The sequence below is a fragment of the Anomalospiza imberbis genome, chromosome 4, assembly GCF_031753505.1.
Source record: "Anomalospiza imberbis isolate Cuckoo-Finch-1a 21T00152 chromosome 4, ASM3175350v1, whole genome shotgun sequence".
NCBI classification, from domain to species: Eukaryota; Metazoa; Chordata; class Aves; order Passeriformes; family Viduidae; genus Anomalospiza; species Anomalospiza imberbis.
Window position 1 is genome coordinate 812725 of NC_089684.1, and position 23759 is coordinate 836483.

General features: G+C 35.0%; 1 protein-coding gene across 3 annotated transcripts in view; it reads right to left on the reverse strand.

The window, feature by feature from the left end:
• Nucleotides 1–364: 364 nt before the first annotated feature.
• Nucleotides 365–23759, reverse strand: part of CHIC2 (cysteine rich hydrophobic domain 2) — a 31097-nt gene continuing 7702 nt past the window's right edge. Inside the window, exons 4-7 of one of the 3 annotated variants that reach the window (XM_068186738.1) lie at nucleotides 10625–10681; nucleotides 10399–10458; nucleotides 7939–7993; nucleotides 365–7523 (exon numbers count right to left, since the gene is read on the reverse strand). In XM_068186738.1, the coding sequence (XP_068042839.1) occupies nucleotides 7940–7993; nucleotides 10399–10458; nucleotides 10625–10681 (171 nt within the window). In that variant the 3' untranslated portion in view covers nucleotides 365–7523; nucleotide 7939. Of the gene's footprint in view, nucleotides 7524–7938; nucleotides 7994–8554; nucleotides 9216–10398; nucleotides 10459–10624; nucleotides 10682–23759 lie in introns of those variants that run through there. The other 2 variants (XM_068186739.1, XM_068186737.1) reach the window with 2 other exon arrangements.

Sequence of the window (23759 nt, forward strand, 5' to 3'; positions counted from 1 at the left end):
CATAAAAGCATAGACACAACTCCAAAATCACCATTCAGCCATAATGATAGTACATTTAATAAATCCTACTATCATTAGCGCTTGAAAAGCTTAAAGAACTCCAGATGTGGACGTAATGAAAAACCAGTTTGAAACACTTATGGCAGGCAATGCCTGTAATTTGGTAACTCCAGTCCTGGAGTCACCTAAATTACCCAAAATCATTTTCTGTCCCCTCTCACCCTCCCCCCCATAGACTAAAAGTATAAACTGAAGTAAGATGAAACAATTGCACAGTACAGCAGTTTCTCAAGTTTTTATTTTTCTTCCTCTTCCTACCACACCCTCCCCGCAATACAGACGAAAAACTGTAAGGCTTAGAAGGTAGGTTAAACAATTATTTTATTAGTTTATAATACATACAACTTAAGAAATGCTTTAAAAAAAGTTATATTGGAGTCCTTTCCAATTCTGGGTCAGGTCAGGAAAAACCAATGTCGATGTGTTAAATAATATTCTAGAATTCAACAACAGATTAGCCTCAGTAATTTAGCAGACATGGTTAAATACTCTTTAAATATGCATATATACAATTGTGCAGCCTTAAAAAAAGTCTTTTTATTCCTATCTTCTCCTCCCAAAGCTGTGCACCCTGTAAACACAGTGCTGGCTGTTAAGCTTTGAGTCTCTCACCTGGACTTAGGATACTTGAAGAGGAATGTTACAACAGTGGATATCACAGCAAACCTACCTTCCTAAACTCTCTGTGAGAGGAGAGATGCCCAACAGGCAAAATTAACATTAAGTCTCTCTATAAGTAGCAGCTTCTTTAATTTCCAGTTTTAGGTTAAATTATTGCTTACACGTTTTCTGCTTGAAATGGATTTTTAACATACTCCAAAATACTGGGGTTTAAGTTTTCCCTCTTGATGGCAACATCTTTTCAGTGACTTATTTACCATTACTGCTTCATACATTTAACAGGTCTTTCCTAAGCACACACAGTCCAATGCAATTGTCTGCAAATTCTTTTAATGCAATATGAGCTACACAGGTCTAATTTAGCACACAACATTTAGGCACTGTTTTGTAGTTTACTATTCTCTTTCAAAATCATGTTTGGAATGAGTTCATATTCTGATTTCCAGACTCTATGAAAACAAGAATCTGGGTTACACTTTTTAAATCAAGAACTACTTCACATTCCCTGTTATCTCACTGAACCAAACTGTTCATTGACAATATTAGCCAGTAGGTACACTGCATATCCTAACAAGCTAGAAAGCCTATTGTTAGCATAAAAGGATCAGAGATACATACTTGGAGTGGATGAGTTAGATATCAATATCAGCACAATGAAACCAGCTTAAACATATAGCCACTAAAAATATCAGCTACATTGCATCAGGATATGACTGTTTGAAACATTTCTAAACATGACTTAAAAAATGTATTCATAAACTTAAAATAGTGTAACAAAAAAAAAAAAAGTCTTCAGCTGACTACTAAGTCTAGTTTTCAACACAAAGCAACTTCCATTTATTAAGCTATAAATGAGGAGCAAATAACAAGAAAAAAGCATGTTTCAATAAACATTATAAAAATCTACTTGTTCTCTCTAAGCGAGCATTTGTCAATGGTTCCCTTCTCCGTAAAAACTACAACTACAAAAGTCTTACTTACCTGAACATAAATTGTACTAACTGGATCCTACTTGTGGGCCTTAGATATACTGTCACATGACAGGAGCTGTCTGGACAGGTCAAGAATTTTCTTTGGAATCAATTAGTCATGCATTACAGGCTCCAGCTTAGGAAAAGACTGTTCTGCACTCAGCGCAGCTCTCATGAGCAATTCCATTTTGGTCTATTTTAAATGAAGAGATGCTGAGTCTAGAAGGCAGCTTACCTTCTGCATTATTATTCTGCATGATAGCAGAATTGTCTATCAACTAGAGCACAGCCAAAATAAATCAATAACACACCAAAATAAAAAAGTGAACAGAAGTTAATACACAGTCTACATAATTACTGAAATGGACTGATAGCTTTTGCTTAACGCGCATCATTCAATACCATTTCATGCAGTTCAAAACTATTTTCTGCCATGCCCACAGAACTCTAAACCTAATCCCCAAATCCAATCTTTTGAGTGTTGCTTCTCCCAATTCCTGTATTTCATCTTTTGCCTCACTAAATTGTTCCTACCGATATGTTGTATTTTGAAGAGCTGAACATTTATGAATCCTTCTTCAAGAAAATAAATCTTAATGAAATATTAATGAACTAAACAAGCCAGAAGACTTTTTTTAAAGGACAACTTCCATGAAACCAGTAAAATGTAGTTTTATAAAATATGTATATTATCCAGGTGTTATATGGTAGGAATACATACATACATCAGCACAAGTGTCAACATATGACCTTTCAAGCAAGGAAACAGGAGGTTTTAATTTTTCAAACATGGTTTCTAATTCAGCCTACACTGACTGATATATTAGAAAATGAAAGTTCAAAAAGTAATGAACTGCAAAGTACTGTTACCAACAAAACAGTACAAATGGATATCTAATTAAGAATAAAGGCATGTTTTTAGCAGTGACTTTTTTTACTCCTTGAGTATTTTGCCCCGTGAAATTATTCCACTTTCTTAAGAAGAATGATACTGTTTTCTTAGTACACCAGTATCCCTTGATTCACCCAGCCTACAAAGAAAACTGTACAAAGAATAAACACAGGAATTAAGAAGGTAGCACCATTATAAATAACCGATCCATCCAAATCAGAAAAAAACCCCTTCATTTATCCTTACCCAACATACTTTGACATTCAGCAGCCCAGTAATACAGGGTAAAAGAAGCTCTCATAACTTTGAATTGAATAACATTCATAATGGTCATGCATATTACAATCAAGTTTCTAGGGTGACATTTGCAAAGTATGCCTTCATGCAGATAGGCATTCAGCTCATTAATTCCATGTTCGTATTTCCTATTAGTCCCTGAGAAGTTAATATTTCTACCTACAATATGGCTATTAAAGGCATTATAATGATCATACACTTAGCTGTTTGTCATGGAAATGCAACATGGCTATAGGGAGAAGCACAGAAATTACAGCAAATTAGCAGTGATGAATACAGATTTCTGAAATGCTTTCTTTTCATAAGAAAGGTTGCTGAAGAGCAACATAAATTATTTTTGTCACAGGTACAAAACTAGCCAACGTCACTTATCCTTAATAAGATACTACTATGTATCCAAGATATTTGAGGCTCTGAGACTGCTCTAATTGAGTGTTTCCTTTACACAAAATCATCTGGATTTTGACCTAATGTAGGGTCATCATGATCCTTATTTTAATTATTCAACAGCAGTGCTGGGAGAAGTTAAAAGAACCACGGATTTTCTTTGCTTAACAAGTCTTTCACCTCTTCAATTAAAATGATCTCTTTAAACTGTTCAGAATTCAAATGAGGTTTTTGGTGGACAATTTGCATTATTGCCAGCTGCTCAAAACCCATAAACTAGGGCTCCAAAACAAGGGGACCAATTTAAAATTAAGACTTTGGGGTGGGGGGGGAGGGAAGGGAATAAAGACACGTTCTTTTTCCTTGGCTCCTGGCTTCTAAGCAGTTACAGATTGTATTTTAAAGCTCTTCCTAAAATCTTTGGGGCTAAATAATCACTTTTAGGAAAAAAAAAATTAAAACTGACTTTTAAGTAAGCCTGTATCTGAGAGACAACATATTACATTTAAACATCATGGTCTTGAGAATTACAAAAACATATCATTTAACAAATTGATTTAGAGATTATAATTTGCATCTAAGTACTGTAAAAAGTTTTTACAAACTATTTTTCTTGGGTTTAAATATCATGGGAAATTTTGGATTTGCATAAATAGTTTATTAAAATTACTCTTACTGACCTATTACAAAAAATTTACTGACTTCCTGTATCTCCATAAACATTTTCATTTCTGGTGAAGTTTGTCAATCCCAATATAAACTTGGAGTCACAACTATTTATGAAGAGATGAGCTCTTCAGAATTCTTCACATAAGGTCAGAAAGTCTTTCTCTCTCAGAACTTATTTCCACCTATGACTAAAAAATTTAAAAGAATTTGTTTCTATTATATTACAGTAAGTAAGAAATCTTTATTCACCAGGTAAAGGCAACTATAAAACTAATAATCAGCTCTCACAGGGATTCATTGATGCCTTCACCATTAGTTCAGCAGGCTAAAGATGAAACATGCATAATTAGCGTCATTTGCTAAAGGATTATTATCAACTTGATACCTAACTTAACTGTTCAAGGAAATTTGAAATAGATAAGATTATTTGTAGGAACTGCTGAGCTGCAATAAGCTAAACAAGTTAGTACAATGTAATAGCTATTTTAGCAAAGTGTAGGCTGTGTCCTGGAAGTCCTACTATAGCTTCTAGTATGCTCCAACTGTGCAATTTTGTTCTTTGCCAAGTGACAAAAAAAGTAATATATGCCATCTTACTAGCAATCAAAATAAACAGATTTAGAATTTCAGAAGCAACATCAAAAGGAAATCCTGACAACTGTCACAGGCATTAAACAGCTGATTAAAGCTCCTGCCATCTTCAATTTCCATCACTGTAATTAATGAATTGAAAGGAACTGTATGAAAATGTTTTGTAACATTCTTACTAGGTGAGTGTACTACTTCTTGAGGAGAGTACCATTTCTGAGATAAAATTAATCTCTCAATATATGCATTTTCTCAGGTTTCCTGATTATATTTTAAGTCAGAGACATTGTATTAATAAAATATCCAAAATACTTTTTGAGGGAGGAAGTCTGGCCTCCTTACAAAGGGATTTAACTTTTTAGTTGCTCAGAGCTCTACTTTGGATCTCTATATTATTTCTTAAAGAGAAAGTCACAGCTATAATGTAGAAATGACTGCTAACCAAGACTATGACTGCTGATGCAGCTAGAAGTAGACAAGAACTGAAGCATCACTACTGTTGACGTGGAAGCTTTACGAATGGGATACTCTGCAAACCTGTAAGCCACTCTGTTCATTGTTCTGGTCTCAGCACACATCACACCCAAAGCAGCTTTACCCTCACTGTGTTTGGGTGCTGCTGGCAAGGTAGCTGTGGACATGGACAGAACATGCTATGGGAAGTCTGAGTAGTAAACTAAGGCAAACAGTTGCTATGAACATACCACAACCCATACCCTCCACTAGAGTGGAGGGATAGGTTCCCACATCAGTGGAAAACCGCATCCATGACACAAATTATCTCTACAGTAAAATGAAATTTTTTATACAATCTAGGCCTCATATGATCCAATATTCATTTTATTGAAAACTGACACAAAAGAAATCAATTATATTTCTGGTCGTAAGTATTTATCACCAGTTATCACTTCTGTTCAATTCCAACCTCTCCTCTGCACCTCCAACCTCCCCCGCCCCTGCTGCCATGCATGTTAGGTTTCTGTCCTCCTGCAGGCTGAAACTAGTCCAAGGTTATAATTAATACTTGTGGGTGAGAGGAATGCAGCAGACCCAGATTTGTACTGAAGAAGAGGTTGAAATTGATTTTTAGAAAATTATAAACGGCTACTTTGTAGAGAAACCATGGGTGGCACTCAGAAGACTGAGGCCAGCTCAAAACTGGGATTTGTTAATTAAAAATCATATTCTGCCAAGTCAAAGAAACACCCTTATAGGCTTGTATGAAAAGCATAGCTGAGCTATTCTCAAAGTGAACAGTAGGAATCCACAGATGAAAGCTGAACAAAGGATGAATTTTGGGAACAGATGCAGAAGGCTTAGATTTAAGAAAACTTAAAACTTTCTAGACCACTCCCACTATGAACAATTTAGCAATAGAATACTCACTAGGGAATATTTTACAGAGAATAAATATATTGAAGACATAGAAAAATAGCTCAGAGCATCAAGGTACCTGTAATACATTACCTTGAAATAAAACTTGTATTTAAAAGATTAAAAAGAGAAGACTATTCTTGTAGTGGTATCAACTGTTCATTCATACAAATATTAAGCAGAGTATATCTGGTTTTTTTTAATATATTCACATTATTGCTTGCTAACACATCTGTACAAAGAACATGTTCTTAACTTACATCAATTTTGTGTATAGTAATTTTAAACACCTAAGTAAATTCTACAGTATGAGAGCTGCAATTAAAAAAAACCCAAAAGCTATGTGTGAAGATATGTAAAACTAAAGTATAGCCAGAAGAAATGAAATACAACTGGCCTGACCCAAGCAATCATCATATATCCAGTTAAAAAAAAGTCTTATACTTGTGCAGAAAATAAGCTTTGTAAACCAAAATGAGCAAAAGAAAGGGTGCAGTAAATAACAGCCTAACACATTTAAACATACACTGTTGACCACTGCACCCTGTTTGATTACTTTAATACATGGCATTTGCATCTGGAACTGCACTGTTCAAGAATTCAATCATTTTTTTCTGCGTAAGTAGCTTTAACATAAAAAAAAAAAAAAAAAAACATGAAAGGTTTTCTTGGGCAATTAAGTTTTACTAAAACAAGTCCTTCTGCACCCCTGTGTACAAGCTCTGGTAAACAGTATGAATAAAGCTGGCACATGGCAATTGACTGAACTAAAACAGCTACGTTATAAAATGCAATAATAACATACTTTTGTGATCTTGAGTTCTACTAACCAGATGCATGCAATGTTCTCAGTGATTCTTCTAGTCTGAGTAAAATAATTCCACTTGGCTGCCTTTTTAAATTTTTTTAAGCCAAACTTTTTCAGAACCTGTTGACAGGACTTCTTCATGAAAAGCATAGTGATTTCTACTAACAATATCTGGGTTCCAAAAATCACAGTTTCAAAAAGAACTTTGTCTCCTTCTTTTGCTGGAAGGGACTAGTCAATATCCCAAAAAGAAATAAGATTATTTACAATTGACTAGTCACTGACAGAAGCCTCCAAATATCTCAGAAGGAACTTCAGCAACTTCAGAATGACTAAAGGAATTTACACAATGTACAGTCAACCAGTTGTATCATATTGGGATAAAAAAATACCTGTTCACTTGTATATCATTTTCAGCTGTGTATTTATAGTAATATATATATATGTACACACGCGCGCGCACACATATAAAAGACTCCTTTGAAAATCAAGACACATTAATAAACAGAAGTAGCAAAAGTAAAAATAACTTAAGTAGTAATTAACATTTGTATGAAATTACTTTGCAGAGTTTGACCAAATACACTTAGAACATACTCTTATTAAAAAAACCCACAAAAAAATCTAACCAATCAAAAATAAATCAAAACAAACAAACATAAAAAAACAAAACAAACAAAAACCAAATGAAACCACCACAAGATTCTGTAGAACCAAAGTTATGTCACTACCAGGAGAGAGCACCAAGCAAGGCACCATTGGAAAAACAACATATTTGAATAAGTCTCTATAAATAAATCAAATGCTAATCCGGTCGAAAAATCGGTGTCTTTGGTAAAAATTCTATAAGGATGACCTGTATAAAAAGAAAACAAATATGTATTAAAGATGGCAGCAATCCCATTATCTATCACAATTATAATTCACATGGTTTTGGGTTTGGTTGGTTTTTTTTTAGTATATCAAGTTGTGATGAAAAACAAAAATCATGGCATTTGTCTCAGGTAGAAGACCATTAGAAAAGACATGTATGATAATTGGTTTGGGGTTGAAAAGCAATACTCAAAGAATAAAATTCAACTGGAAAAGTTTGCCTACTGATATGAAACACAAACTTGAAGTAAGCTATTTATGTTAAAGAATTATTATGCAGTAATTTATTTATTGGGAAAAAATTACAAAAGATATATAAATGAATTCATTAAAAAATAAATAAACAAACCTCCTGAATGCACAATGCATGAAAAGTCAATTTTCAATTGCAATTTCACTTCAGAATTGTTGCCACTTAATACAGGGTTCTAAATTATGTTTATAGTTCAATACCTGTATAAAAAAGTGCATCAATTTTGCAAAGCTCCCATATCTACAAATGTTCACGTAGTTAACAAGAACCTGACTAATGGTTTTGCGTGATTGTTCTTATGGTCTCAATTCAAATTTAAACTACATTTTTCTCAGCAAAGTACACTACAGGGTCCACTCCAGAACACAATTCCAGTATTTATCCTCTTTAAATAGAAAGCTTGAAGAAAACGTTGACTTTTGCACATTCGTTCTTTTGAGACAGTCATAACACAGCAGCATGATCTGATTTATAAACAAATAAATGCATCTGGTAACATAAATAAGGATTTTATTAACTTGTAAGGGAAACTGACCTTTTTAAGAAGTTAAAAATTATTTCTCAATGTTTATGATTGTAAAGGAGAATACAACTTAGCTGCTTAGAGAATAAAGACTTCTATCTCTGCAGGTATACGAAGCTTCAGAAAATAAAAGTAAGTCTCCAATCATATTTCTAAGGGAAGTACTTTTGGAATAACAAATACTGAAATTAGGTATACAAGTTTATTTTTGAGATATTCAGGGGTGACTTATTTTACACAGAAGTAATGCAAACTGCTCAAAATCCACTGATCACTGACCTGAGTCAAGCACTGGATTCTGCAGAAATACCAGGGCTTCAGATTTTCAGGCAAGTTTTCAAAAAGGGAGCAAGAGGTAAAGCTGGAGCACTGTGTTTATGCCAAAGGTATAAGATCATCTTGTCTTTCTTAATTTAATTATTTATTTATTTTAACATCTACTACAGTAGATTTCAAACCTCAGTTTGCTGAAGCACCAAGTTTTGTGTACAAGAGTCTAATTTAAATCATCTGTTTCATGAAAAGTTGAGGATAGGCATCTATTATTCATTATTTTAAATTAAATTACAATCATATTAGGGGCAGTTTTTAGAGAGACTAGCAGATCAGTTCACTGAAAGCAAGAAAATGTCACAGTGAGGTTTTGTAAAAATTTTCTCATTAAGTATACCCAAAGATAATACCCGACGTTTCACAAATTGAAAATAAAATCTTTGGTCTTTATCCTGTAAAACTATATGCCCATGCATATATTTGTATAGTAAGCAGGTCAAATGACTTGAAATTATATTTGACAGAAAGAATATTCATCTGTAAATATCGCTGGGCCATAGTATTTACAAACTCACATTATTGTTTTTCCAATTGAATCTGGAGAACATTGGGTTTGACAATGTTTCCTGTAGAAAAATAAAGTTTTCAGCAATATACAAATGCTTCATTTAGGCAAACCTTAAGTCTATTTTTTGAAATTTCATTTATTCCATTCTCAGTCACACCCATATATCTAACCTAAATATTTCAGTAGAATAAATTTTACAAAAAAGTAGTTATTCAGTGAACTGAATAGAGCCATTCTGTAAAAAATGTTTTTTGAAGACCTTATATTTCAGGCAAGAGATAAGATCTAGTGGAGGGACAGGGAAAAGGAGAAGACTAAAAGATAAAGATATTTTAAATATAATTTTGTACTATTAAATCACATTTAAAATTTTTTATAGGCATGGTAGCTTTGTTATTTTAAAGAACAGACAACGTGCGGTGTAATGGAAGATCACAGATAAGTTAGACCTAATGCAGTAGATATTTCTTCAAAGCTAATTTTTATTTTTAAAAACCTAACCTTCCTACAGCCTAGTTACTAAAGCATTAAAAGAAATTACGGAAATTCTAAAGTTGCTTACATTTTAGCAGCTTAATTTCACCCTTTCCTCTGTACTTCCAAGATATATTGAAAATGGAAAATAAGAACTGCACCAAAAAGAACAAGTTGCAAGCTAAATCCTACACAGGACACCATTAATTTTAAACCACACATAACTTCTCACTGTATATTTCTAAGACAGGTATTTGGAGTCTCGGCCAAAGAAAAATTTTAGTGACACCAATTGGAGATGAAGATACTTTCAAGATAGTTGAGGTAAGGGGCAGTTAAAATCTAAAAAGGCTAAGTGTTTCTTAAGCTCCAACAGCTTAGTTGAAAGGTCTTCTTCCATACTTTTAGACTTGATTAGCATTATATAAAATAGCCATATCTGACTTGCTGCGTAACCAAAGTTGTGGTTATTCTTTATACAGCATCTAAAATTTCACACTCCATCAGCACATGTTCAAGCTATTTTATCTTGGCAATTAATTTATTATTTTTCAGAACACAGTGAAGCGTTGTTTTCAAGTCATTCATAACTTTATAAATCAGTCCTGCACATGAAACCATGCATCTGTGAACCGTAGAAAATCCTTGCACTCAGGCGATTAAGCTCCTGACACCTTTACTGATTAATAATCATGAAGAGAATAAGATCAGAAGCAAAATAAATGATCATTTAATAGAGAAACTCACAAAACAGCCCTTTAACTTACATATTCCATCATGTTATTCGTTTCACATTTCCTTTTGCTTAGTCTCCAATGCAAGCACAGCTAGACAAGGAGGAAAGAAAAAGAAGAAAAATGAGCTGTATTTTATTGCAGCACACAGACTAGCCCATTTGTTCACCTTTCATATTTTTCGTTCAACAAAAGCATCTGTTTCCATACTGTGCAATTCAAACTCCAACAGTACGAAGCTGCTCCCTGCGGCACTCACCTTGTGGTATAACCTATTGTTTTCCCATTCTAATAACTTCTCAATCGATCTTCGTGTCTGGAAGACAAATGGGAAAGAATTTTACTCTTGACTGGTTTTTAGAAAAACTTTGTTTTGCAGCTGCTTTTGTGTGAAAAGGAGAGAGGTACAGGACAGTGACTGAGTACAAGGTGGTCTGTAGTATGATCAAAACTTGTCTGGTATTAAATAGTATCTAGAACAGAAACAACTTTTTATGATAGCCGAGTAAGTACCTTCAATCACTTTGGAACAAAAACTGTTGATATGTATGCTCTCTGGTTCTTATGGTTTTAACTTCAAAATCACAGAAATTTCAAAGGGATCTAAGTATAAAAAGCAGGAACACTGCTCCCCCAGGATCAGTGATCTAAATGTATTGCTTCTAAGGTCAGCATAAAAATTCACAAATGTTGCAAACTATTTTGCAGTGCTGTAGGTCAAGTGCAAATACACAGCACTCTAAATAAATAAATTTACATCCAGATTTTAGAGAGTGAAAAAGCAAATGCAGAAAGTTACAGTAAATTCCACAAAAAAGCATTACTAAGTTTGTGATCTGTATAGAGAGCAAACCCAATATTTAGGATTCTAAAGGAAAGGTTTACTGCCTGTGCCATCCGCACTTGACATTTCAGACAGAGAATCCTGAAAGCTGTTCTGCCCAGCTTTTCAAGATTATGCATGCTAGAATTAAAGGACATTCTGTGCTGCAAAGTTTCACAGCATTTTGAATATAATTATTCAGTTATATTTACATTTGAGAAATACATACTGACATTTATGGTCATTTGACTGCCAGAATATATATTGCTTAGCTCTAAATGGGATTTGCTACAGACAGTGAATAAAAAGAGGATAATTCATGGTGCCAGGTGTTAAGATGAGACCAACAGAGCTGCAGGTGCAAAAGGACGGAGCAATGACAAGGATCAAATACAACTTAGTGCAGCTGCAGCTTCCTCACAAGGCAGAGAGGGGTCAGGGGAAAGCATCTTGCTGTTATTACTACAAAATACTAATACAGTAAATGAACCTTAACAAACCAAACTAAATGCTGTCATGAGAAACAAAAATGTCCAAGTAAAATAAAAATCAGATAACAAATTGTTCATTTCCCCCCAAATATTAACATCTTGGTTTTCAAACATCCTCTATTTTAACACTGAAGCAGTTGTGGGGAAACACAGCTAAGCATGTACTGTGGTCACATTATTAAAAATTAGATCATTGCTATCTATCAGTATTCATTACAGCAAATTTTTTAATATGTTTTATTTTAAAATCACAAGCCAAGGAATTATCAAAAGGTGGACATACCAGCGACTAATTTATCACATCAACTGGAAATTGAGTATTTTTGGGGTTATTCTTATTATTATGTTTTTAAAGACAGTGCCCTTTAACAATAATCAGTAGACCTCACTTGTTTCTTTGTAAAGATAGCCTTTTAGAGTCTGCTCTCCTTTTAAATGAAAATAGGGCAGCAGTTATGGTCACACTTTTGTTAATTTAGTTGCCAGTCAGCTCCAAATCAAAAGAAAATAAGGCTGCAGAGTGTAATTAACATTCAGTTCAGTCGTTTTGTCCCTTGTCTAGCCCCCAAGCTTTGTTAAAATTGCCATCTGAATGCTGAAGGCTGTAGGGAAATCGATTTGATTCTAATCGCACCATGAAAAGAACATGATCTAACTGCTTTCAGCCCTCCGTAAATCTGTACTAGGTCTTTAGCACAATGCAACTTCCAATTTAAAAAGCACTGAATGTCTCGTCAATGACTTTGTGAAGAAAAAAGAACAAGGAGCAGACATAAAAATTCCAATAGTTGTTTAAGCATTAAAGTTCATTTGCATCACAGCAAACCTGAAAAGGGCTGACCTCTCAAACCGCCTCTCAGGTCTATGAAGTTGTAGCCTTGACAAGCTCACATTGACAGAGCTCATTGACTCTGAAAGGCTACTCTATCAATGGTGAAAAATGGCAATAGGTTCTACTCTGAGCAGGCATCTGCCTGCCCACCCGCTGCTAAACCAATGGCAAAACCGATTCAAAACCTGAATCTACCTTGTAATCTTCCTTTCCAGGACCTTTTAATAATAGATTAAGATCACTATACTATTTAATTTCATTGTTTGCCCTAAAGACTGTGAAAAACATCCAAGCTTTTCAAATACCAATAAAATTACATCTATATTACAATACATAAATATAAATAAGAAATTGATAGGTACTATTAATTGGTTTATTCAAACAAGAGGACAGCTTAAAGTCATTTGACAAGCATGAGACAAAAATACATGCAGACTCAAGACCACGATTCTTTATCTTCCCATACCCTTAAATACTACCTACCCTTCCTATACTATAATGTAGAATAGTCATAGCTCCCAAACACACCATACTACTAATATAGAAATGTTAATGAAAATTAGACTATAAAATATTTCTGCAAACCTCAGAGCTTGGAAAAAAAAAGAAATTCATTAAACAGCATCACACAATTCGCTATAGTAAGTTTTCTTCCTACTTGACAGGTGAAAAAAAGCACTTGCACGTGCAGCTTAATTAATCACTGCTCTTGACATCTCAATGATTTACAGTGAGGAGCAGGTGAGGATATACAAAACCAGAAAGGAACACTTGATTTGAGTGTAGCATTTCCAGCACACTAGGATGACAAGCTTGTATATTCTATCAATGGTGTACAGAAAAACCCATACAGCAAATTATTTGTTAGCCACAACAAAAGCACAAATTAAGTGGAAGAGAGACTTACTTATTAGGAAGATTTAATACTATCCAGCTTTTAATTTTTTTTAAACCCAGTCCAATATTTGAGCAAAGAAAAAACCTGCAATTCAAGTACACTTTTCAGCATACCAATGATAAGAAAACATGCTTTGTAACATATTTCATGGAAAAAGCAGAGTCTTCAATGCTATCCACAGAATTTTGCAAAATAGACCTCTTCAATTGTCTAGATGAAATGTTTAATGAAATATTTCTGTAACGTAACTGATTCTTTAAAGACACTTATGTCTAACAGTGTCTTTTGAAAAATCAGACTCCCAAAAAACCCCAGCGCAGAATACACTTTCACTGATGCTTATCGCTTCTGATTCAGTAAAATAAAGTTTTTCCCTCAAACATGGAATAAAAAAAAAAAAAATCTAAGCCTAAATATGAACTTTCCATGCAGAAACAAGGAGAGTACTGAATCCACGACCAACTGCAAGACATTTCTGTTACCCCTTTGCAGTGTCTATCCAGTTAGCTCCAGGTGGACTTATGATCTGGACAGGAAGGCTGTGCAGCAACAGGACCCCTCTGGCAGTGCATGGCCAAGAACAGCACTCTGCACTAAACTGCACTAGCAAATAGGCCAAGGCCCCCTCAAGTCCCGCTGTAAATCAGTGAATGACTGGAACAATATTAAACAAAAGGATCTTACATGACTCCCAAAATGGTGCTAATTTGAGTACCTCCCTTCATCTTTATTATATGGGGAAACAACCGGGATAGCAACAACACGATCCTCCACTAACAATTGTATTTGTAGTTGTTTGGGAAAAACCAAAGACTCTCCCCTGCGTACATTTGATCTTTAACTTCTCATCTGAAATCATACATATGCATACGCAGTGCACTATTAGCCCAATAAATAGCAAGGGATTGTCAAATTCCTTCATACGAAACTTTACCACAATCAAGTATTATTGCTTTTGAATATCAACCTGAACAAATATACTTTATGCTTAAATTTCAAAATACAGAGAGACAACACTAGGCAGACTTTTGTTAGCTTCTTACGTGGTCAGAATTATTATTATACACCACAGAAAAAAGTCAATGGATCCTGACAGAGGTTGGAACTACAGTATCACTATATTCCGCTCACTCAAAGAGAAAAATGACAGAAGCAGGAATTTCTATTCATTCTGACTACAAAATTTATACCCAAGTAATTTAGCCATCAGCACAAATGATGAAATAGAAAATTAGAAGATAACTGAGTCTCATCCTCACTTTCAATACGTCAGAACATTCCCCAAGTCAATTTTGAGGCCCATACTAGTACCACAAAACACACATAACTGAATGAAGTACATCTGTGCTGAGAATGTCCTCATCTTGAACACTATACCTCAAGTAAACCAATATAAACTGCAAATTCTTAAGATTGCCATGTTGCTAAGGAATTCTCCATTTGTGAAGGGAGAAGATCACAAAGGTACAACCTGAGTTGATTTCAGATCCTGACATCCTGGACTATCTGCTTTAATGCACAGTAGTTTGAAAAGGCATCTGTTCTACTACACAGGTGAACATGGAGATCTTGCATGATTTCTCCTATTAGTAGCTAGGATATTTCTTATTTTAGACCACTGTAAGGGTGCTCATCCCAGAAACCACCTCAGCATCTATGCAAGAAATCAAGTGAAATCTATACTAAACAGAATGAAGAATATCTGGAAATAAATGCAGCAGTCTGGTGCTTTTTACAGGATCTTGAAATAACTGCCTTGTCCAACAAGATTGCTATTGCTGCATTTTGCCTTACTAGATTGATTACTTTGTGCAGAAAGCAAGTCCAGCCTAAAGCACAGATCAAAGCTCCAGATCACACAGAGAAATACAATCAACAGAATTCTGGAGCAGGAGAACTGATGACATCGAGTTGACTTCATGGAACTTCGCATTCTGGAAGATAGCCCTGAGGATATGGTCTCACACGATCCATAAACTAACCTCTTTTGTACAGGTCTCAACCCTGGGTTGGTACGTCACACAGAGATGAATTTAAAGCTTAGTGAACCAAATCATACCAATTACTTTCTGGAAAGGTCTCTTCCACCAAACTATTTGCTGACATAAAGAGAAGCTCAGTGTTATTTGAAACTATTGCATGTAAACTCTTTTTAATATCTAATCTTGAGATGATTCCTCATTTACTCTGGTTGCCTTGATTGTCAAATTCCTGGAATGTTTAAGAAAGCAGTAAAGCCATGAAACTTGTGCAGGATAAAGAAGGTGGACAGAAACATACACCCCATTTACATTATCCAGGAGTAAAATGGAGAGGATGTTGTATTATCACCAATGTACTAACTGACAGATACTGAATGAGTATTTTCCAAAGGCATTTTGGTCTGCAGTATAACACTTAGCAGAGAGAAACTATTAAAGAAAGTTCCTAGAAGTTGCTTAAAGTCTTCAGTAAGTTTCCTCTCAAATACACAAAATCCAAAGGATTCAAGATGCTAACCGATATTTTAGCCACTGGATATTTAGCCACTCCTACACCAGCTTCAGTAAGTTTCCTCTCAAATACACAAAATCCAAAGGATTCAAGATGCTAACCGATATTTTAGCCACTGGATATTTAGCCACTCCTACACCAGCTATGTGTTGCTAGCTACTTTCTATAAAGAGGTAACACTGACTAGAGGCAACCATTTGTGAAAATTTCATAATATGGAGAAGCCTTGTAGCAGAAATAGCCTTGACCTTGGCAAAAAAAACCACACTTCCCTTAAGAAGGCCTTGAAATGTGGTGAAAAAAAAAAACACATTTCACAGGCAGACAGGTGTTGAACTGATCCATGAAGCATCATGACTACACTTCATGTTGTTGAACTTTTAAATAAAAACTTGTAACTCAATCATTCTAGCACTAAATTCTAGCTCTGATTCTGTCATCATAGGGAAACAAAATCCATGAAGCCCTGACCACTCCAAGGAAATTATTCAAATCTAGCCATGACAATCTAAAGCATCCACCTCCTGCTGAAGGACATTCTCACAGAAAAGGCCACAGAAAATGAACATGTAAAATGGAATTGACCGTAACAGGGATGAAAATAGGATCAAATCTTCAAGTAACTCATCAGGTGTCATTCTCTATGGGAAATTTTACACTGAACATGAATGAAAATTCCACTTCCATCTCCTCTTTTAAGGTTAGAGAGATGTTAATTTTGGTCCCTGTCATTTATTTCCAAAATATCCAGGAGTATGCCGTGGAAAATAGTTCAAGGCCAGTGTAGGTTGAGAAGCTAAAGGATCTCTGGTTACATCTCTATTAAGAAACGAAACTGTGCCCAGAAACACTCCCATTCATTTCAAGCCAGCTGGCAGAGAACAGCTTACATCTCTATCAGTAAGTTTTCATAACCTCCGAACCACTCATAGTGCCTGAAGCATTCTGATAATGCCTATGAATTGTTACACAAAACAGACCCAGAGCCTGCCAGGGACCTTCCTAGAAGTACAAATCATAAAGCAACAACTCCTAGGAACATTCTCAGGTTTAGTTTATTAGCACATAGAATCCTTTGACTCCTGCTGTTAGGGGTGTCTAAGGGCAGTGGCCAAGAATGGGAGAGAAGACTCATGGCCAGAGAGACTGAAAGGCAGCACGACTTGACAAAACTCTGTAGAAGACTTTAAAATCCACCACTTCACTAGTCTGCATGCTGAAGAGAATGACCTCTCTCAAAGGGACAGCCTCTACAGTCCCTTGTACATCTGAGGGCTGAATCTGAAAAATACTGGTTGATCCTGTAGCCACTTTACCAATTTAGAAAAAATAAATCTGGCAACTTAGTATTTCCCATCATTACTGTTGTTCTAGATTCAGTAATTTATTCCAAAATCCAGCAAAAAATATTTTTATGAGCGAAAAAATGAGAAGTATCTGGTCATTTCACACTTTACATGTGTTTGGTAAGGTATGAGACTTATTAACTCCTTCACTATTCTCTTCTGTAGAACTGCCCCTCTCATCCTCCCAACTGTTTTGTCAGCAGTAATGGTTCTTGAACTACTGTTTTCTTCATTAAATAACTTACTTTATATATAATGCTTGAGTTACTGGAATGCTACACTTCAGCAGAAAATAACATTTTACCGTGATTTGTTTTAATAAAGTAGAAAAGTGAACACTTTCCAGACCTAGGGTACTTTGATAAAAATCAAGAGAAGAGGCACAGAAGTGTGTCACTACTTCACACTTGCCAGAATTTCATTCCAGTTTTCTGTTTTACAGTAATAGTCTAACAAGCTATTGTTCTGTCAAGTGCTTTCTACTTAGTTTAATTTAACATATAAATTTCAGGTAATTTTGCCTTCTAATTCTTTCCTCAACAGTGTTTGCATATGTTCCTTATTTGGGATTATCTCTAAGTTGCTAAAGACAGAACCCCAAAAATGTTCCTTTCTAAACTGATTTCCAAATCTTACAACTAATTAGATCATTTTTAGTATGCTCTTTCAAAATAGCTCTATGCCAATTTCACCCAACTCATGCTTGTAGTTTCAGGAACACATCAATCTGGATAGGAAGAGCAATATCAAAAGCAACATTAAACCCAAACCACTGCATGATCCCCTTTATATAACTTAGCCAGCACAACATAAAAGAGGCTATAACATGGAAATGGTAATTTTACCCAGACTGTTTTGAATAATATTAAAATGTTCAGAGACATAATTCTAATCACAAAGGCAATTAAATTTTAAATAGCATTTAGAATATCCATGATACATCCCAGAGATACACTATATTTAGGATTTATATAAAATCAAGAAAAAACAAAATCACAAATTTAACTTCAAAATACATATTTTTGAAGAACTAAAAGGTTTACATTTGATCTCTAAAGAACCAAACTAGTATTCTGTGATCTCCTTTTATCTGTAAGTACTCTTCATGCCAATCTTACTACCCTGTCCTCCACCAAGCAAGTCTGCATATTAAAAGCCATGGTAAAACTAGCTGCTCCCATACCCCATTGTGCACCAACTCTCTACTATAACCTTCAGGAAAGCACGTGAAAACCTGGTACGCTTCTGTAGGTTGCTGTGAAGGAAATGAAATCTGATTTCAGATAGAGGAAAAAAACTAACCACATAGGTATACACATAATGATTTCGCATTTTTTTGTTCTAAAAGCTGAGCTACTTGAGTATATGGATGACTTAGTGACTCTTCTAACCAAAGTAATAGTGAATAATATCTAAAGCAAAATATTCCAGGCCTGAATCTTCTGATTTGTTGAAGTTTCCTTCCAATAGTTAATACTTAAAAAAAAAAAAAAAAACCCAGACTGCTGAATACATTTCAAAACAATGGTCAAGAATGCATATTTGATACATACAAGTTCCACCTTGAAAAAAGTTATATTAAGTTGACCAGAGCCAACACAGAAATTATATGCGTGCTGGTTAGGATAACCATAAATACATTACAATTTTAGGGATTCTTCCAAACTGAACTACAATGTAAACTGTCTAAAGAGATGCTTCAAAAACAAGGCACCTTTTGTCTTAAGCAATTACCTTGTGGAAATCCTCAGAAAAGCATTATGACATTAAGAGTACCTCCAGTGTTAAGTCCCTGGCAGATGGGCATAGGAGAAAAAAATACATTTTCTTCAGTTTGGAAAATAAATGTAATATATTCATAAATTCAATAAACTGATCTAATGTATTTTAACATTAGTATCATCCACTGACAAACAAGGCTATCACATTTAAGAAAATTCATTCCAGCTCCTCCACTACATATTTAATTTATACTTTGGAAGTTGTAATTAGCTATGTTTATACAGCACTCTGAAGATGTGAACTGCTATGAAAGTGACAAATAATGATGAGGCTTAAGCAGCATTCATCAGCTTTGTGTGAATTAACAAACAAACAAATTGCTCTTGAAAGTATTAGTACAGACCACACTGTTAAATATCTCATTCTATTCATTTTAAGAGACTGCCCAGGAAGCATTTGAAACATGCAATTTACTTGTACAATACCAGCTTTTAAGAAATCTAGCACTACTGCAATGCTATCATAGCTTTCATTGTTACTGTTTCTGTTGAAATTATACATCTTATTTACCCATGAGGAACTACAACATTTAGTTAATACTGAAAATGAGTGTCAATTCATTTGAAAAAGTGGCTTCAAATGGGCACCTCAGCCTGCAGTGCATTTTGAATTATAATTCACTATACCATTCTTTTTATTTAAAGAATAACAACTTAAAGACTTGCTGTTCATTTGCACGACCTGGAATTTGTCCCAGAAAAGATGGAAAATTCTTTGAGTAAAACTACTTAAGATCATTTATGATCTAGATCTGCAAATGAAGGACTGTACTTCCTGCAACTTTCTTGAAGCTTTTATTCATTAAAATCAAATCAAGACCACATAAAAGGAGGGAAGCAATAAGATACTGAATCTATTAAAATGTTTATTTTGCTGCTGAAGAGTAGAAGGCTTTTCCCAAATATCTCAGTGCAAACAAAGAAAGGAAACAAGACTATGCAAAGACTCCAAAAGCAGCACTGAAAAGAAAAATTAAGTGAAGGGAAAGCTTTCACTGCCTGGAAACACATTAAAATTAAATAATTAAAAATTAAACTTACAAACATTTGTGGCTTAATTAATTCCTAGTTTGAAGCACCTGCTGATTTAAGGAGACAAACCAATACCTTATTTTTCACTGCATAAAAAGAAGCATGTATTCCTATTATACACAAACTTTCAATAATTTCACAATTTGTACTTACATTTGTGATAACTTTCCCATGTTAGAACTTAAAAAGTCAATGAAAGGCAGTAAAAATACAGAATGAGATAACCACTAGGAAAATTATTCTAAATCTGAAGATGCAATTGACATTTAGTCTACATGAACCATAAAAAAAAAACCTTTTTTTGAAAAAGCCGTAAACTATACCAGTAATTCAAGACCAGGGTAGATTGATTAAGACTCATTAAAACAGACACTTCTTAATTGGTCATTCTGAGAAAAATTCCTTTTCTTTATTAAAATTGTTGTTTCATTTAATAAAATCCTTGAGAAAGCCTCCAACTTGTTAGCTCACTATATCTGTAATTCAACAAATTTATTAGTCTTCTATTTCAGTAGAAAAGAGCAAATATGAAGACTTGTATATTTTTGTTGTGCAATTAACACATGATCGGCACAAATTTCAGGATGGGAACACTCCCATCATGCTTTCAGAAATCAAACTCCCAAATTGTAAAGTCTTGGGAGTCTTTTGTAATCACTGCAGCAAAGGATATAACACAAGTCAGCTCCAAGTAACTGTCTTTTCACTGGGATTCATTTAGAATAAGGTTGAGCTCGCAAAGCTCTCAGGGTAACACTTCTCAGATAAGTGCAAATAATGTAGAAGAAGCAACCTTTTATTTACTGATCATTTGTTACGCTTGCTTTACAGTACGAGTACAAGTGGGAAATAAATCATTGTACCTAAAAATTAAAGGGAATAAATAAGCATACATCATCATGGACCCCCGTTTGCTCAAGAATCCTGGCTGTTGTGACTATACTTATGGCTGAGTCCAGCCAGGGAAAGGACAGCTACAGAAGTCAAAGCACAGAAGATAATTTGATCAACACAATCCTCTTCCAAGACACAGGTAAAGTCAGACACAAGTAGCTCAAGCATTTACATGTGAGTAGTTCACACCAAATACATTAGTCTTATGTATCAGCAAAACTGTGGCAGTAGCAGCAAACCAGGGTAGTAATTTTTTTTTTTTGGTGGGAGAATATGAAGTTGCTTCCTAACATAGCTCTACTGGAATCTACTGAGCAAGTAACAGACTGGAACCTAGATGAACCAGGTATTTTTTACAACTGCTGTTTTTGCTGAGCAGCTGCAGGTAATTCACAATGCACTGTCTCTTATTTTCCACACCTCTAGGAAAGTACATATTGTTAGTTTCCTGCACTTGTCACAGCACTCTGACATAAACTAAATTCCTAAGATTTTTCTTTAATGCAGAAGCTTGTGGATAAAATTCAATACTGAGATCTCACAGGGTTCAAACCCTGTAATTCCCAGTAAGAGGAATTTAAGGATATCACTTCTAAAGGGATTTTAAGATATCACTTCATATTTTCCTGCTCTAGATCTACCAAGACAAAGTTAAATCCACCCGTATCTATACAAGCAACCCAAATGGCAGTAACTTTTCACCATTTTTCTGTAAGTAAAAGTAGTAGCCCTGACTAGAATCATTACAACTTCTTCTGCTTCTTTTCTACACCAGAATTTCCAAACATGTCCTTAAAAATATTCCACAACTTTCCCCCTTAACTCCTCTACCAAAGAAAAATATTCTTTCCCAGCCATTTCCAAGATTAAGAGTTAGGAGCTTGGCAAAGCAGACTCTTCCCTTTCACTATGTCTTCAGAAACACATGTTAATTAATTCTCTCTATATATCCTTCATATGTCCAACAGATACCAAATTCTGAGTTTGCTATCTGAGAAACAACCCTGTAAGCACACATTCATTTGGCAAGCTGCTGACATGGACAAATGATGCTGATCTGAAATCTCCACATTGATTTAAATTACTTTTACTCTGGAAGAATAATGAAACTGTCATCAGTGTCTAGTGCCATTGTGCCTCTACAATAGCACAAGATACTTTGTTTAGGCAGCTGAGTCCTAAGTTGCACTAATGCTGGACATTCAAGTGCAGAAAAAGATGCAAAGGTCCATAAATGTCTTCTGGTACCAACCTGAACAGGAAAAATGCAACATTTACCGATAGTCTGGGCCACACTCCAGGATGACTTAGACAAGATCAATCACAAATCTGTCTCCATGCTCCTGCTGTTGATACTCTTTCCAGGACTCTTCTCTCCTTATGCATTCTATATTACAGCAGCAATGAAACTGTTATCCTCTTTCCAGCCTCCTCCAAACAAAGTATATGTGGTTGGGCTTTTGTTTCCAGATTTATCCTTTTGGAAGGAGCTTCCCTTTTTACCTTATCCCACACATCTTCTCTACCTGTTGCTTGACCAGGTTCCCACACAGAACCTCAGCTTCAAACTGTTTTCTGACTACAGATGCTAGAAGCCCTTGTATTTTTTCTGACACTGCTTGACACTGTAAAAAAGTTGATTATAGGACCCAGTCTAGAAGATGAGAGCTTGCAACATCAGCCCCTACCAAGTTACATCCTGTTAACATTTCCTGCTACAACACATTATGTGAGAAAACTGGGTCAAACTTCATAACAGCAGACGCATTTGCACTGAGAAGTTAAACATGGACAGTAGTAATGGATGCTTCTCTTGTGTTTGCTACCTACAGTGCTAGGCCTTGACTGGTAAAGGTCTGCTCTGCAAGCCAGTGCACTCACCTGCTTATCTGCTGAAGCAATCACTAGATTCTAATTCCTTCTAGCAGATTTTTGGGCTATGGATATGTAATCGTGCTACAGGATACTTACTAGTTTGCAACAGCTTGGGGATAAATAACTTAGGGTTTGATATAATTCACACTGACACCAATATTTTTGTTTTGGTTAATTTCTGCACAGACTCCAACATTACCAGGAGGCTTTTCTACTTTATTTTGTATATAATTAAAATTAGCCTTAAGTAATCTCTTAAAGGCACTAAGCATTTAAGATCTCAACACAGATAGTCAGATGATACGGAAATGCATACCAGTTTTGTTATAAGCAATGTTCATCCCATAAATATTTTTTTAGAATGCTTTTACTTATTACCTCTAAAAATGATTATTTTGATAAAGAAAATCATGACATTGTTCTGAATTCTTGTGTACTGAATTGTACACAAGCTGTAGCATTAAGAGGCATAACACAGGAGAGAACATATACAAGGCATGAAATGAAATGAAAAGATGAACAGCACTAAATAGTGAGGAGATGATGGGGAGGCATAGAGACTTCTTGCAAAGTAGTGAAATAGAACTAGCCAAAGACAATTTTTACACACACAGAAGAGGTGGGAGGGTAGTCTAATTAACTGCACTGAGAAAAGGAAGTGAAAACCAGGCATGTGTAATGAGCTTCTGTTGTGGACAATGCTCTAAGTGCCAAGTGTGCATAGACAAAAGGCTGTTTTCAAGTTCTTCATGTAAAAAAAGAAAAGCATCTTACTCAACTAAGCTTAGAAGAAAAATTCAAAAAGAAAAATCAAGTATTCTTTTTAAAAACTGCTCTTTTAACAAAAAAACATGTAGTTCTTTGGAGCCACAGTGTAATCAAAAGCTCCTCAAAAACGAATTGCCACTCACTCACTGGCAAATTCTGAT